The sequence below is a fragment of the Hemiscyllium ocellatum genome, chromosome 7 (assembly GCF_020745735.1).
Source record: "Hemiscyllium ocellatum isolate sHemOce1 chromosome 7, sHemOce1.pat.X.cur, whole genome shotgun sequence".
Taxonomy (NCBI): Eukaryota; Metazoa; Chordata; class Chondrichthyes; order Orectolobiformes; family Hemiscylliidae; genus Hemiscyllium; species Hemiscyllium ocellatum.
This window is the reverse complement of record NC_083407.1, coordinates 4,541,433-4,556,152: the sequence shown is the minus strand read 5'-3', so window position 1 is coordinate 4,556,152 and position 14,720 is coordinate 4,541,433. Positions and strand designations below refer to the sequence as shown.

The following is a 14,720-nucleotide window of genomic DNA, read 5'->3' as shown; positions in this document are numbered from 1 at the left end:
CTTGTTGACTTCATGATTTGGAGGTGCTGATGTTGGACTGCGATGTACAAAGTTACAAATCACACAACACCAGGTTATATTCCAATAGGTTTAATTGGAAGCACTAGCTTTCAGAGCGCTGCTCCTTCATCAAGCGGTTGTGGCAGGAGTGGATGAGTGATGAAGGAATGGACTATAACCTGGTGTTGTGTGATTTATAACTTTGTTGACTTCAGGAAGCTCATTGGATTAACTGTTTTTGTTCCTGCTGACTGTGGGCTCACTCCTGCTGAATATCCTTCAGGCGACCACGTCGAAACTCGACCCATTGCTCAGAGACTGAACGATGAATCTGACCCAGCCAATTGGCACCCTATCAACACCCTCTCAATTATTGCACTGAAAGTGGTGGAAAATGTCAACAACGGGGTGAGGTCATTCTGAATGGGAAACTGAGTCAATCCTTATTCAAATCTGAATAATTCTGGATGTGAATGTGAATTAATCTGTACCCGAGTAGTTCCAAATGTGAATGTGAATCATTTACAGTCTACATCTTTAGGAGTGGATGGGGGGATAAATATTGTCTTGTGGTTGGAGTTACATCAGGAGTGTTGAGCTCATCAAGAATCTATCAGTTTACCCTGAGGACATCACCCATTAGCAGTTATCCCACTGTTGCAGGGTAATAAAGGGGTGTTGTTTGATGAGGCTGGATGTCCTCAACTCTGCACTAATCTGTTACACTCCTTAAGTACGACAATGGCTCTAGGTGCATTTTATATAGAATAACAGATATCCGCAGTCAGTTACAGACTGGAATCTAATCAAGGATTTTGGGGTCGTTCATATATAGAAAAACATACCCAGGAGTGAGTTACAGACTGGAATTGAATCAAGTGGCTTGAGGTGGTATGTACAGTAACGGATTCCCAGGAATGAGTTAAATACTGGAATCTAATCAAAGGGTTCAGGGTGGTTTGTATATAGAATAACAGACATCTGGGATTAAGTTATAGACTGGAATCTACTTGATGGGTTCTGGGTGGTTTATATATAGACCACCAGGTACCTGGGAATGAGTTAAAGGTTGGAATCTAATTGAGGAGCTCAGGGCTGTATGTTTCATGATGTACATATTGTTGATCTTTAAAATTGTGACCTAGAACCTCGTGAATATAAATCATGGGAATAATTGGAATTTTTTATATGGTAGTTTAAATTTGGAATAATTTATGTATGCTGAAAGGGCAGTCAGGACATTTGGCACTGCAGCGTTTCATACGAATGAATGATCCTGAGTAACCCTAAGTCTTGTTGAAATGCCTGCGCACGCACGGATACAGAGGCCAGAAGTCAATGATGATGTGGGTTTGGGGTATGGGGTGGGGAGGGATTGGATGGTAGGAGGCGGAGACTGTAGAAGAGAGGAGTAGGGCAGAGGGACTTTAAGGCATAGTGATTGGGTGATGAATCGATTAGTTCTCCATCAGAAGCTGACAGTTCAACATTTGATAAAGTCACAAATACGTAAGAGAACATTTCGGGCTATTTTAAGCAACCGCTGATACTCAGCATTGAGCTTGTTCAGTTGTGAGAAAGTCGCAGGTTTTAATCATGAACTTAGACCGTGACTGAAACTGCATTCTGTTTCTGTTCCACAGAAGACTGATACATTTAGTTGTAACATCCTGGAGAGCTTCAGGAAATACAAACACCGTCTCCATAAGACAAAACTGTTTGGACAGGAAACAACATTTTATCCAGAGAAACTCAGTCAATTAAACCAGGATCAAATGTTCCGTTAGATCTATTGGAATGATTTAAATCGGAGTTTCCTCTTCACTTTACAGCAAGCAAGGATCAGGACTGCCTTCAACTTCAACCCAGTGCAGAAAGTGACCTCTGGTGGATCGCAGCTTTTAACCAGTTACCCTGCCATTGGAAGGGGAAACTCATAGGAGCAAGTCTCTTGGAGGATAGATGGTGAGTGGGCTCAGACCTGTTCTTCAAAGAAGTGAATCCCACTCAATGTCCTCTTGATAACTCTCTGATGTGTCAGCCTCTGAAATTTGAATTGCTCTCAGACTAGTCTTGGGATTTGATGGGATTTCTCTGCACCTGAAGGTAGAGCTCAGGGTGTGTGATATGAATGAGAGCTTGGATGAAGAATGCTTCAACATCTCAAATCCAGACACATGCCTTGCTTCCCAGATGGCTCTGATCACCTTGATCGCGGTTCCTCTCTCCAGCATCATCATCATAGGAAACCTGTTCATCATGGTGGGGATCATCGGCAACAAGAGCCTTCACAACCCCACTAACTACTACTTCCTGAGCTTGCTGCTGGCTGGCCTCGCCACTGGCATCATCCTGCCTTCCATCCCCATGATGAACTTCAAGAGTGAGTTTGCCTTCCAGGTCTGCTTCTTCTTCCATCTCTTCCCAAACTTCATCTTCCTGGCCTTCCTCTCCAACCTGCTGGTGGTTCACTATGACAGGTACGTCTGCATCATCTCTCCTTTCCAGTATGCCATTTCCTGGATTCACAAGTATGTCCCCATAGTCATATTCACCGCCTGGCTCCTGCCCTTGCTGTTTGCCTCGTTGCCCCTGTTTGGCTGGAACAACTGGAGCCCTGGTGCCCCGCATTGCTATTTCAAATGGATTTTCCCCCCAGCCTACATCTACCTGGAGATGTACGGCCTGCTTATCCCATCCATCTTAGCCATCACAGCAATGACGAGCCAAGTCCTCCACGTGGCACGAAAGCAAATGAAAGCAATTAAGAAGATGCATCGAGCAGTGCACAGTGACTCAGCTTCTCTTGAGAAACAACTGGACTTTAAATACACCAAGTGTGTCATGATGCTGTTTATAACCTTCCTGGTTTGCTGGGTCCCTTACATTGTTTTCATCCACGTCTCGTTCTTTGTGAAAAACAGTGGTTCGAGGACGCGCATCATCCTGTCCTGTTTAGGAACCAGCAGTGCTGCTTTTGTCCCCTTCATCCTAGTCTTCAACAACAAGGAATATTTCAAACTGTGGCGAAAAATTTTCCGAAGGGTTTGCCAAATGTGCGGCAGTGACGCTAGCGTCAACTGAATCTTTGTTATCGGCTATTTATTTCCGAAGTATTGAGGTATTCACTTTTAGCTCCAACCCAGAAGGTTGTGGGTTTACACCTGCAATGCAGAATCCTCAGCACAAATCCAGTGTGAAGGAGTGTTGCACTGTCAGGGATACCCTCTCTCAGAGCAGACTGGAAACCTGAGGCTGCCTACTCAGATATAAATGGGGCGGCACGGTGGCTCAGTGGTTAGCACTGCTGCCTCACAGCGCCAGAGGCCTGGGTGCATTCTTGCCTCAGGTGACTCTGAGTGGAGTTTGCACATTCTCCCCGTGTCTGTGTGGGTTTCCTCCGGGTGCTCCGGTTTCCTCCCACAGTCCAAAAATGTGCAGGTTAAGTGAATTGGCCATGCTAAATTGCCCATAGTGTTAGGTGAAGGGGTAAATGTAGGGGAATGGGTCTGGGTGGGTTGCTCTTCGGAGAGTCGGTGTAGAGATGTACAGCACAGAAACAGACCCTTTGGTCCAATTCATCCATGCTGACCGGATATCCTAATTCAATCTTGTCCCATTTACCAGCATTTGGCCCATATCCCTTTAAATTTTCCTATTCATATACCCATTCAGATGCCTTTTAAATGTTGTAATTGTACCAGCCTCCACACCTTCCTCTGCATGACAGCTCATTCCATACACACACCACCCTCTGCATGAAAAAGTTGCCCCTCTGGTCCCTTTTTAAATCTTGCCCCCCTCACTTAATTGGAGCATTAGATAAAAGGTCATTAACATGAGATATTAAGACCATGAGATGTTGGAGCAGAAGTAGTCCATTCAGTCTATCGAGTCTACGCCACCATTCATTGAGATCACAGCTGATCATAGAGTCATAGAGATGTACAGCATGGAAACAGGCCTTTCGGTCTAACCCGTCCATACCGACCAAATATCCCAACCCAATCTAGTCCCACCTGTCAGCACCTAGCCCATATCCCTCCAAACCCTTCCTATTCATATACCCATCCAAGTGCCTATTAAATGCTGTAATTGCACCAGCCTCCACCACTTTCTCTGGCAGCTCATTCCAAACACTTGCCACCTTCTGCGTGAAAAGTTTGCCCCTTACGTCCCTTTTATATCTCTCCTCTCTCAACCTAAAACTATGCCCTCTAGCTCTGGACTCCCTCACCCCAGGGAAGAGACTTTGTCTATTTATCCTATCCATGCCCCTCATAATTTTGTAAACCTCTATAAGGTCACCCCTCAGCCTCTGACGCCGCAGGGAAAACAGCCCCAGCCTGTTCAGCATCTCCCCACAGCTCAAATCCTCCAACCCTGGCAACATCCTTGTAAATCTCTTCTGAACCCATTCAAGTTTCACAATATCTTTCCGATAGGAAGGAGACCAGAATTGCTCACAATATTCCAACAGTGGCCTAACCAATGTCCTGTACAGCCGCAATATGACCTCCCAACTCCTGTACTCAATACTCTGACCAATAAAGGAAAGTATACCAAATGCCACCTTCTCTATCCTATCTACCTGTGACTCCACTTTCAAGGAGCTATGAACTTGCACTCCAATGTCTCTTTGTTCAGCAACACTCCCTAGGACCTTACCATTAAGTATATAAATCCTACTAAGATTTGCTTTCCCAAAATGCAGCACCTCGCAATTATCTGAATTAAACTCCATCTGCCACTTTTCAGTCCATTGGCCCATCTGGTCATGATCCTGGTATTCCTCAACTCCACTTTCCTGCCTTTGCCCTAACCCTCCATTTTCTTCTTAGTTAAACATCCGTCTCTCTCAGCCTCGAGTATCCTGAATGGCCCAGCCTCAATAGCCCTATGTGGGAAAGGATTCCACAGATTCACCCCCTCTGAGAGAAGAAATTCCTCATCTCTGTCTCAAATGGGTGACCCTTTACTCTGAGATGCTGCCCTCTGGTCCTAGACTCTCCCACCCGGGGAAACAGCCTCTCTGCATCTATGATTTGAAGATGCCGGTGTTGGACTGGGGTGTACAAAGTTAAAAATCATCAGCTCCTTCATCAGCGTCACTCCAAAAGCTAGTGCTTCCGATTAAACTTGTTGGACTATAACCTGGTTTTGTGTGATTTTTAACTCTCTGCATCTAGTCTGTCTTGTCTCTTAAAAATCTTGTATGATTCAATAAGATCACCTCTCATTCTGTCAAACTCCGATAAGTACAGACCCAATCTACTTTTTTTTTTATAGATATTTTTATTGAAATTTAACATTTTTGCAAATTTACAAAAATAAACAAAACTCTCAAATACAAACATTGATGTACAATTAAATCATATATACAATAGTCATAATTTAACAAAGAAAAGAGAAAGAAAGAAAACAAAAAGAAAAAGAAAAAAAAAACAAGAACTGAAGAAAGAAAGAAAAAGAAAAAAAAAACTCAACTTTCTACTAATCTAACCTATAACTAACCAGAGTGTATACCTAAGTCTCTTACATGCTCGGAATGTATAAACATCAAATATAATAAAACCCGTATTCGCGCAGGATTCCTCTCCCAAGGGGCCCCGGAGCAGCCAGATCTGAAATCTTCACTAAATAAAAGCCCTTGTTAGGATAGCCGAAATATCTGCATTTATATAATTCAAAAAGGGCTGCCATATTTTATAAAATAATTCAGTCTTTCGGTGCACCATATTTGTGAGGAAGTCAAGGGGGATATATTCCATAATTAATCTGTGCCAATTTGAAAGTCCAGGGGGGCCCTCAGCCACCCAGTTCACCAGAATATTTTTCCTTGCACAGAAAGAGAGAATAGAAAATAGTCTCTTCCCGTGCATATCCAGAAATGAGAGGTTCGAAAAGCCCAAAAGGAGAGATACAGGGTCCACCCTAATTTCCTTCCAAAAATAGACCCAATCTACTTAACGTCTCCATGAGTAGTCCCTCCATGCCTGGTGTCAGCCGAGTAAGCCTTCTCTGAACTGCCTCTAATGCCAGTCTATCTTAGTAAGGGGCCTAAAGCTGTTCACAGTCTTCCAGTGTGGTCTGACTGGAGCTTTGTATACTTTGAGTAAAACCTTACCATCTCTTTACTCCATCCACTTCGAGATAAAGGCCGACGTTACATTTGCCTTCCCCACATTCCACTGAACTCAGATACAAGGTTTTTGTGAGTCATGGAGAGAGACTCCCAAATCCCAAATCCCGTTGTCCTGTAGCTTTCCGTCGTCTTGCCCCATTTAAATGTCCAGTTCCATTATTCTTACTGTCAAAGTGCATGGTCTCACATTTCCCCACGTTATCTTCCATCTGCTAAGTTTTTGTCCACTTACTTAAGCTGCCTACACCCCTCTGCCATCTCATTGCATCATCCTCGCCACTTGGGAGAAAGTGAGGACTGCAATTGCTGGAGATTAGAGTCAAAAAGTGTGGCGCTGGAAAAGCGCAGGCAGCGTCCGAGGAGCAGGAGAGTCGATGTTTCGAGCATAAACCCTTCATCAGGAATGCCTCGAAGAGCTTGTGGTCAAAACATCAACTCTCCTGTTCATCAGATGCTGGTTGGAGTAAAGCACTGGCTGTGCTTTTGCAGCACCATACTTTTTAACTCATCCTCACCACTTGCCTTTAACTGTGTTTCTCTCTCTCTCTCTCTCTCCACCAATGCTGCCAAACCTGCTGAGTCACTCCAGCATTTTCTGTTTTTAATTTCAGCACCAGAGTATTTTGCTTTTCTATTTATTAGATATTTGGGCTATGTCATGGTCAATATTTCTTCCTCTAATAGTAAAAAAATGAGGTCTGCAGATGCTGGAGATCACAGCTGCAAATGTGTTGCTGGTCAAAGCACAGCAGGCCAGGCAGCATCTCAGGAATAGGGAATTCGACGTTTCAAGCATAAGCCCTTCATCAGGAATAAGAGAGAGAGAGCCAAGCAGGCTGAGATAAAAGGTAGGGAGGAGGGACTAGGGGGAGGGGCGATGGAGGTGGGATAGGTGGAAGGAGGTCAAGGTGAGGGTGATAGGCCGGAGTGGGGTGGGGGCGGAGAGGTCAGGAAGAGGATTGCAGGTTAGGAGGGCGGTGCTGAGTTGAGGGCTGAGGAAGGAGATGTGGCTGTGGTAACGAGTCTGTTTGAGAACGTGGCTGAAGAGCTTCTGTGCAGAGGAGATGACCTGGGGGGTGCAGTGAGAGAGGGACTCACTGAAATCCTTGTAGACGGAGGAAGAGAGCTTCTTCAAGGAAGGCATCCTTGTAAGAGGATTCGCAGTAGGTTAAAATCTTCGAGTAAAAAATGAGGTCTGCAGATGCTGGAGATCACAGCTGCAAATGTGTTGCTGGTCAAATATTTCTTCCTCCACCATCACCAATACAACAGACAACCTGGTCTTTATCACAATTGCTGCCTACTGTGCACAAGCTGACTGATACATTTCATACTTTGTGGGGTCTGAGTGCTTGAGTGTAGCTGTCTCAAGGGCTACCACGCACAGAAGCTGTGAGTATGTCATTGAGGTCAATCCTTCTACTTCAACAATATACCCTACTGGCGCATGAAATAGTTTTCAAATTCAGAGATAAATTTCTTATGTATTGAAGACAGTTCAGACAAGGTTCATCAGATCAATACCTGGAATAAGGGGTATGCTTTGGAGGGAGTGTTGGCCAGGCTGGACTGGGGTTTGGATAAGTTTGAGGTGACTTGATTAAAACGGGGAAGATACTGAGGGATCTTGACAGGGTGGCTGTGCAGAGGATGCTCCCACTCGTATGTTGAGTGTGTTTATCTGCAGCCCCTTTTGAGTTTTTGAAGGGGCTGCTGCTAAGATTTTGGTTGCACTTCAGCCCCATGTTCCTGATCTCCAGGCACCTGCTGTGGGGAGGGGAGGAGTGGAAACGTCAGTGGGCCTTCACGTGGGATCTCCTGCCGGCTCTGCCCAGAATGGCCATTAACAGGTCCAGGCAGTGGGCTGAGGGAGGGTCTCATTGTTCCTGACTGCCCCTCTTTCGGGATTACATCAGTGCGGTGCCTCTGGAGAGGGAGTACGCGGTGCTCTCTGGTATGGCTGAGGTTTTTTGTGACCAACGGGTACCAGGGCACTGGAGGGCTTCACAAACCTGAGCTATAAGATTTTGATTTAGTAAATCTTTTTATTTCTGTAGTATAAATTTCCATTTAGCCTTTTGAGTTGTTTGATTTTGGGTTGGTGCCCCAGGAAGAGGGCTGTCTTATTTTCCCTTTGTTTAAATTTTTGACCCATTGGAAGAGCGCTGGGGGCTTTTATTTTATCAAAAAATATTTATTCCATATTTTAGTACCTTGTTGTCCCTACTCCAAGCAGTGGTTGGTGGGGGCAGAGTTGAGAAAAGCCAGTTTTTATTTATTTGTTGCTTTTCTTTGTCCAGAGTCACTGAAGTTTGATTTTGGATCAGATCATGGGGAATCTTTTACTTCTCTGTCTGAAAAGTCATGATTTGGAGGCACTGGTGTTGGACTGGGGTGTACAAAGTTAAAAATCACACAACACCAGGTTATAGTCGAACAGGTTTATTTGGAAGCACTAGCTTTCAGAGCACCGTGGGGAGCAGCGGGGGGTGTGGGGGTGGTGGGGGTGGTGGGGGTGGGGGGAGCGCGGACAGGGAGCAGTATGAGTGTGAGACAGTGTGTGTATATGTGAGAGTGTAAAGGGGTATAAGCCTGTGAGAGGCTGCGTGTGTGGGAGTGTATGTGTGAACATGTGAGAGAGGATCTGCATGAGTGTATGGGTCTGTAGGACTTCACACTCAAACTCATTCTCATACACATATGCTCTCTCACAGACACTCATACCCCTCCCACTGCATGTGCACACACACACACACAGACATACACAGACACACAAGTTGGTGGGGTGAATTTGTACTTACAGAATTACATTTTATTTTGCTCAAAAACTGCATGAATCTGTGTAAGATTCTGTAAGTCCCTTTTTTAGATTAGAATCAGTCTGTGACTACTGGGGCACAGACAGTCTCACACAAGGCAGCTCACACCTTCAATGCATTATCTGGGCCAACATGGCACCTATTGTTAAAGTTCACTTGAGAATGTAACTTTAAGAAAGTTTTGTGATTTACATATGAAAGAACTGAAACCAACATGGTCATTCTCAAAGATGAGAAACTTAACAAACAATCCAGGTCTTTTTCAATATATAATTTCAGTTACATCATACTGTAAACTTTTGCTATAAATTCTGTGTCTTATGATCTTACACTCGACAATCACCTGATAAAGGAGCAGCCGTCTGAAAGCTAGTGCTTCCAAAGAAACCTGTTGGACTATAACCTGGTGTTGAGATTTCTAACTCTGTTTGAAAAGGGTAGAGTCGCGAGTGTATTGCTGGAAAAGAACAGCAGGTCAGGCAGCATCCGAGGAGCAGGAGAATAGAAGTTTCGAGCGTAAACTCTTGATCAAGAATGGGCTTATGAAAAGGGTAGAGTGAGCTTTGCTCTGGACCTGATCTGGTGCTGTCCTCATCCCAGGATGGAGAGTGTTGTGTGGAGGGTGGTGGTGGGGTTTTGGGGAGCGGGGTGGTGTTGAACTTGATCTTTTTGTTTTAAAGAGTGGAAAAGATGTTTCCCTTTCAGGAGAATCTGGGATGAAAGCTCATTGTTTCATAATCAGGGGGTCACCCACTTAAAACAGAGGAGGAGAATATTCCTTCTTTCAGAAAGTGATAAGTCTGTGTAACTCTCCCCACGAAATGGAATGGAAACAGAGCCTTTGAATATTTTAAAGACAGAGTTGGATGGATTCATGTTAATCGAGGAGGTGAAAGGTCGATGAAAATATGGAATAATCCGATCAGCCACAATTGTATTGAACTGCTGCTCCTAATTCATACATTCCTCTGACTTTCAATTTCTAGTTCAACCTGAAATTCAAATGTATATTCTTATTTGTTCAATTCTCTAGAGTATAGTTATTTAAAAGATTTTTTGTTTGACTTGAACTAGGTGGGTGCAGCCCTGTAAAAATTTAGTTCTTTTTCTGAAGAATTGGGCATTCGGCTGTGAGTGCATTTCCTAAACTACTTACTGATTGTGAGCCTGGAGGTTTCAGATCCTGTATCAAAGCACAGCTGCTGGAGGCTTCAGAAGTTCTTCATGGGTGAGCTTTGTAAATGTAAACCTTGTGTAGTGAATTAACAAGAGTGTTCGAAGCAAGAAGCACCAAACTAACAGACTGAGTCAGGCAGTGCAGCGGATTCACCAGACGTCAAACAATGAAAGGTCCTTTGCATTCCTAATCTCTTGCTGCCAACTCATTGCAATGTCTCAGGAAAAGAAGCCTTTGACCATGTTGCATCACACTTAAGCTCCATGTCAAAGGTGATTTCGCATGAAAATTGCCTGTTAAAAGAAATTGCAAGACAGTTAGTTGGCTTGTTAATTATTAGCTTCAGATACATGGAAAAGCCATTATTCCTAACTCAGAGACCAAAGAAAGCCTAAAGTTACAATAACTACTGTTAAAAATGTACGTAATTCCTGACCTGCGTAAGAAATCCAGGAACGGCCTTTATAAGGCCATTGGAGACACCAGCAGGCAATATCGCACTAAGTTGGAGACCCACGCCAACCACACGGACACCCAGCGTTTCTGGCAAGGGTTACAACGTGAAGTTGAGTAGAATCGCAGGCAACAGTATATCATTACCCAATGAGCTCAATGAATTCCACACTTGCTTTGGACAGAAGGTCAGTGAAATGATGTTACTACTACTCCTGCCTTGGATGTACCTGTACTCATGGTCACCACTGTAGACTTTAGATTGGCCTTGAGTGTGAACCCGCAGAAAGCGACCAGCGCAGAGACCCTGGGCGTGCACTCAGATCCTGTGTGGACCAGTTGGTAGGATATTTGCAGAGAAGTTTAACCTTTCCTCATTACACTCTGCAGTCCCTACCTGCTTCAGGACGATCACCATCATCCCAGCACGGTGTGCCTCAATGACTACTTCCTGGTGGCTCTGACCTCTATTAGGAAGTGCTCACATCAACTCCATTCTGGATGAAGGGCTTATGGTCAAAATGTCAACTCTCCTGCTCCTTGGATGCTGCCTGACTGGCAGTGCTTTTCCAGCACCACACATTTTGACTCACATCCACTCCAGCCTCACAGATTGCCTTGACCTTTGCAAATTACCTACTGGCGCAACAGCTCCATGGCAGGTGCCATTTCCTTGGCCCTCCACTCATCCCTGGAACATCTGTTTGCAACACCGTAATTCCAAACAAATTGTAAGGTTGGACAAAACTCCTCACCAGCTTGTGGACATGCCTGTATTAAAACCCTCTGAACTTTGGAGAAGTTTATAGAAAGTGCATTGGACTAAAATTCGGTGAACCTTTGGACTCCAGAGGCTATGGACCTCACCTGAATGTGGGAAGACTGGTTGGAACATAGAACAATACAGCGCAGAACAGGCCCTTCAGCCCTCGATTTTGCACCGACCTGTGAACTATTCTCAGCTCGTCCCCTACATTATCCCAAAATCATCCATGTGTTTATCCAAGGATTGTTTAAATCTCCCTAATGTGGCTGAGTTGACTACATTAGCAGGTAGAGCATTCCACGCCCTTACCACTCTCTGTGTAAAGAACCTGCCTCTGACATCTGTCTTAAATCTATCACCCCTCAATTTGTAATTATGCCCTCTCGTACAAGCTGACATCATCATCCTAGGAAAAAGACTCTCACTGTCTACCCTATCTAATCCTCTGATCATCTTGTATGTCTCTATCAAATCCCCTCTTAGCCACCGCCTTTCCAGTGAGAACAGACCTATAGGAGCTTCCCTCCAGACCAGGCAACATCCTGGTAAATCTCCTCTGCACCTTTTCCAATGCTTCCACATCCTTCCTGTAGTGGGGTGACCAGAACTGTACACAATATTCCAAGTGTGGCCGCACCAGCGTTTTGTATGGGACAGACTGTTGGGTCAGACTGTGGTATGTAAGCCTAAGGACAGCTGTCTGGAACAGGGATCAGCTTGCAAAGCTAAAGGGAGATCCCCATTCACGCCCCAGCTTAAAACAATGAAAGGTAGACAAGCAGGAGGCTGGGAGGACACAGCAAGCCAGGCAGCATCAGCAGGTGGAGAAGTAACGTTTCGAGTGTAACCAACCAGACCCCAGAGCAAACCAACTTTAACCTTCTGGAGTCCACAGAGGTACAGTGCTATTCAACTTGCAATCAGTGCTCGGGCACAGAAATACTGCACATTCCACCCCATTGTGCGACATGTAAACCTATCTCACCTTTGGTTGTAAGAGCATTCAGAGTCAAAGTGTGGAATTCCTGATGAAGGGCTTATGTTTGAAACATCGACTCTCCTGCTCCTCAGATGCTGCCTGACCTGCTGTGCTTTTCCAGCACCACACTTTTCGACTCTGATCTCCAGCATCTGCAGTCCTCACTTTGTCCTGTAAAACCATTCACATTACAAGTCAAACTTTTAACGAGCACCAATCAAGGGAAATACTGGACATTCCCAACCATCGAGAAACCATTTACACCCCATCCAGTAATCAGGAGGCCTATTCAGCCCCGAGAGGATGAACTGTAGCTAGTGATCGAAACCAGATGTGGTGGGAGATGAGGTGCCTCCAGTTGCTTATAACTGGGGGATCCCTGATCTCGAAAACAGTGAAAGAGAGAAAGATGATCCTGACTGGAGCAGCAGCAGCAACATCCACCGCCATCCAGGACAATAGGAAAGATCAGCACTCACCGTCTGCAGCAGAGCCCAACTACAGCAGGAGGCTATGGACGAGAGCACTATGGCTGCATTTTACTCCAGGGGTCATTGACATCTCCTCTCTCAGCTTGATTAGTTAGGATAAGGGGAAGTGGACTTTGGGGCTGACAGTGCAGGGCATCCCCAGGGAAGGGAAGCAGGGTAGAACTCTGGGATTAGTCAGTTTCATTTTCTTCCCTCTCCCTTTTCTCTGCCACCCATTAGTTAGTAATTACTGACTGGTGATTTTAAACATGTGGTATCATGTCTGGGCTGTAAGGATTGACTGGGATTCAAGTTAACTGTCAGGCAAGTCTTCGCCATTTGATTTTGATCTATAATAGTTGGGTTTTGAAATATTCATTTTTTTCCTCATTGCTGTACATTTATTCAATTTGCTTGTTATCAATAAAACCAGTTTCCTTTGCGTCTGAAGCCTCCGCCTCTTGTGTTTTCCACCACACCACACTCCACTACCTCAACCTCATCTCAGAACCGGGGAACTGGGGACAATAAACCAGATAGCACTCTCTACAAAACTCATTCTTAAACTCTCAGATCAAGGTCTCTGCTGCCCCCTCTGTAGCTGGATCCTCAACTTCCTGACCCATAGACCGCAAACAGTAAGAATAGGTGACAACACCTCCACAATAAATCCTCAACACCGATACCCCGCGTACTCAGCCCCTTACTGTACCCTTTATAGGCTCACAAATGTGTGAAGGGCTTCTGCTCAACATCGACTCTCCTGCTCCTCAGCTGCTGCCTGACCTGCTGTGCTTTTCCAGCACAACCTGCTCGATTCTGATATTCCAGTATCTGCAGTCCTCACTTTCTTCCTGCCTGAAGTCTACAACAGTTCAAGAAAATGACTCACCGCCAGTTCCTTCCCAAGGGAACTAGGGGTGGGCAATCCAGCAACAGCCACATCTTGTGAAACCATTTTAAGAACACATCTGTTAAAAAGGTGAGCTTTGAGCAGTGATTGACTCTGGGTGTCCCACTGGGTGCCCTGGTGTAAAAGCCTTTGTGCTGTGTGAGACAGAGAGTGGGACTGCTGGGAATTTGTATCAGGCCTGGTTCTATTCAGTCCAGTGTGTTGCTGGTCATGTGACAGGCATGAGTGAACAAAAATGGTGGATTGGAAATAAGGGAAGTGAGATAATGTTGCCCAATTGGATTGAATTTTTTTGAATAATCATTGTGTTAACAGTCCCACTGTAAATGATAATGAGGAGGTGCTGGTATCGGATTGGGGTGTATAAAATTAAAAATCATGCAACACCGGGATATAGTCCAACAGGTTTAGTCGGAAGTATAAGCCATCACAGCGCTGCTCCTTCGTCAGGTAGCTAGTAGGACAGGATCATAAGACACAGAATTTATAACACAAAATCGTAGTGTCTCACAACTGCTACGATATATTGAACAAACCTAGATTGTTAAAAATCACACAACACCAGGTTATAGTCCAACAGGTTTAATTGGAAGCACGAGCTTTCGGAGCGACGTTCCTTCATCAATTGTTGTGGAGAACACAAGTGTAAGGCACAGAATTTATAGCAAAAGTTTGCAGTGTGATGTAACTGAGATTATACATTGAAAAAATACCTTGATTGTTTGTTGATCTTTCAAATACCATGATAGTTTCACTTCTTTCATATGTAAATCACAAAACCTTTTTTTAAAAGTTACATTCTCAGGTTAACTGTAATAATTGGTGTTAGCCAGACAATATGTTGAAGGTGTTAGCCCCGTGTGTTCCCTGTCTGTGCCATAATGTTTAGACTGATTTTAATCTAAAAAGTGAGTTAACAGAGTCTTACATGAATTCATACAGTTTTTGAGCAAAGTACACTGTAACTCTGCAAGCACAAATTCACCCCACAAACATAT

At 44.6% G+C, this 14,720-nt stretch overlaps 1 protein-coding gene across 1 annotated transcript; it reads left to right on the top strand.

Moving 5' to 3' along the window:
* Positions 1 to 2,132: 2,132 nt before the first annotated feature.
* gpbar1 (G protein-coupled bile acid receptor 1) lies at positions 2,133 to 3,084 on the top strand. The gene has a single exon (XM_060827719.1). The coding sequence runs from the start codon at positions 2,194 to 2,196 to the stop codon at positions 3,082 to 3,084; it is 891 nt and encodes a 296-aa protein (XP_060683702.1). The 5' UTR covers positions 2,133 to 2,193.
* Positions 3,085 to 14,720: the final 11,636 nt, after the last annotated feature.

Bases quoted from the DNA above. Each gene is read 5' to 3' on its own strand.
- gpbar1 (XM_060827719.1), top strand. From the start codon at position 2,194: ATGGCTCTGATCACCTTGATCGCGGTTCCTCTCTCCAGCATCATCATC.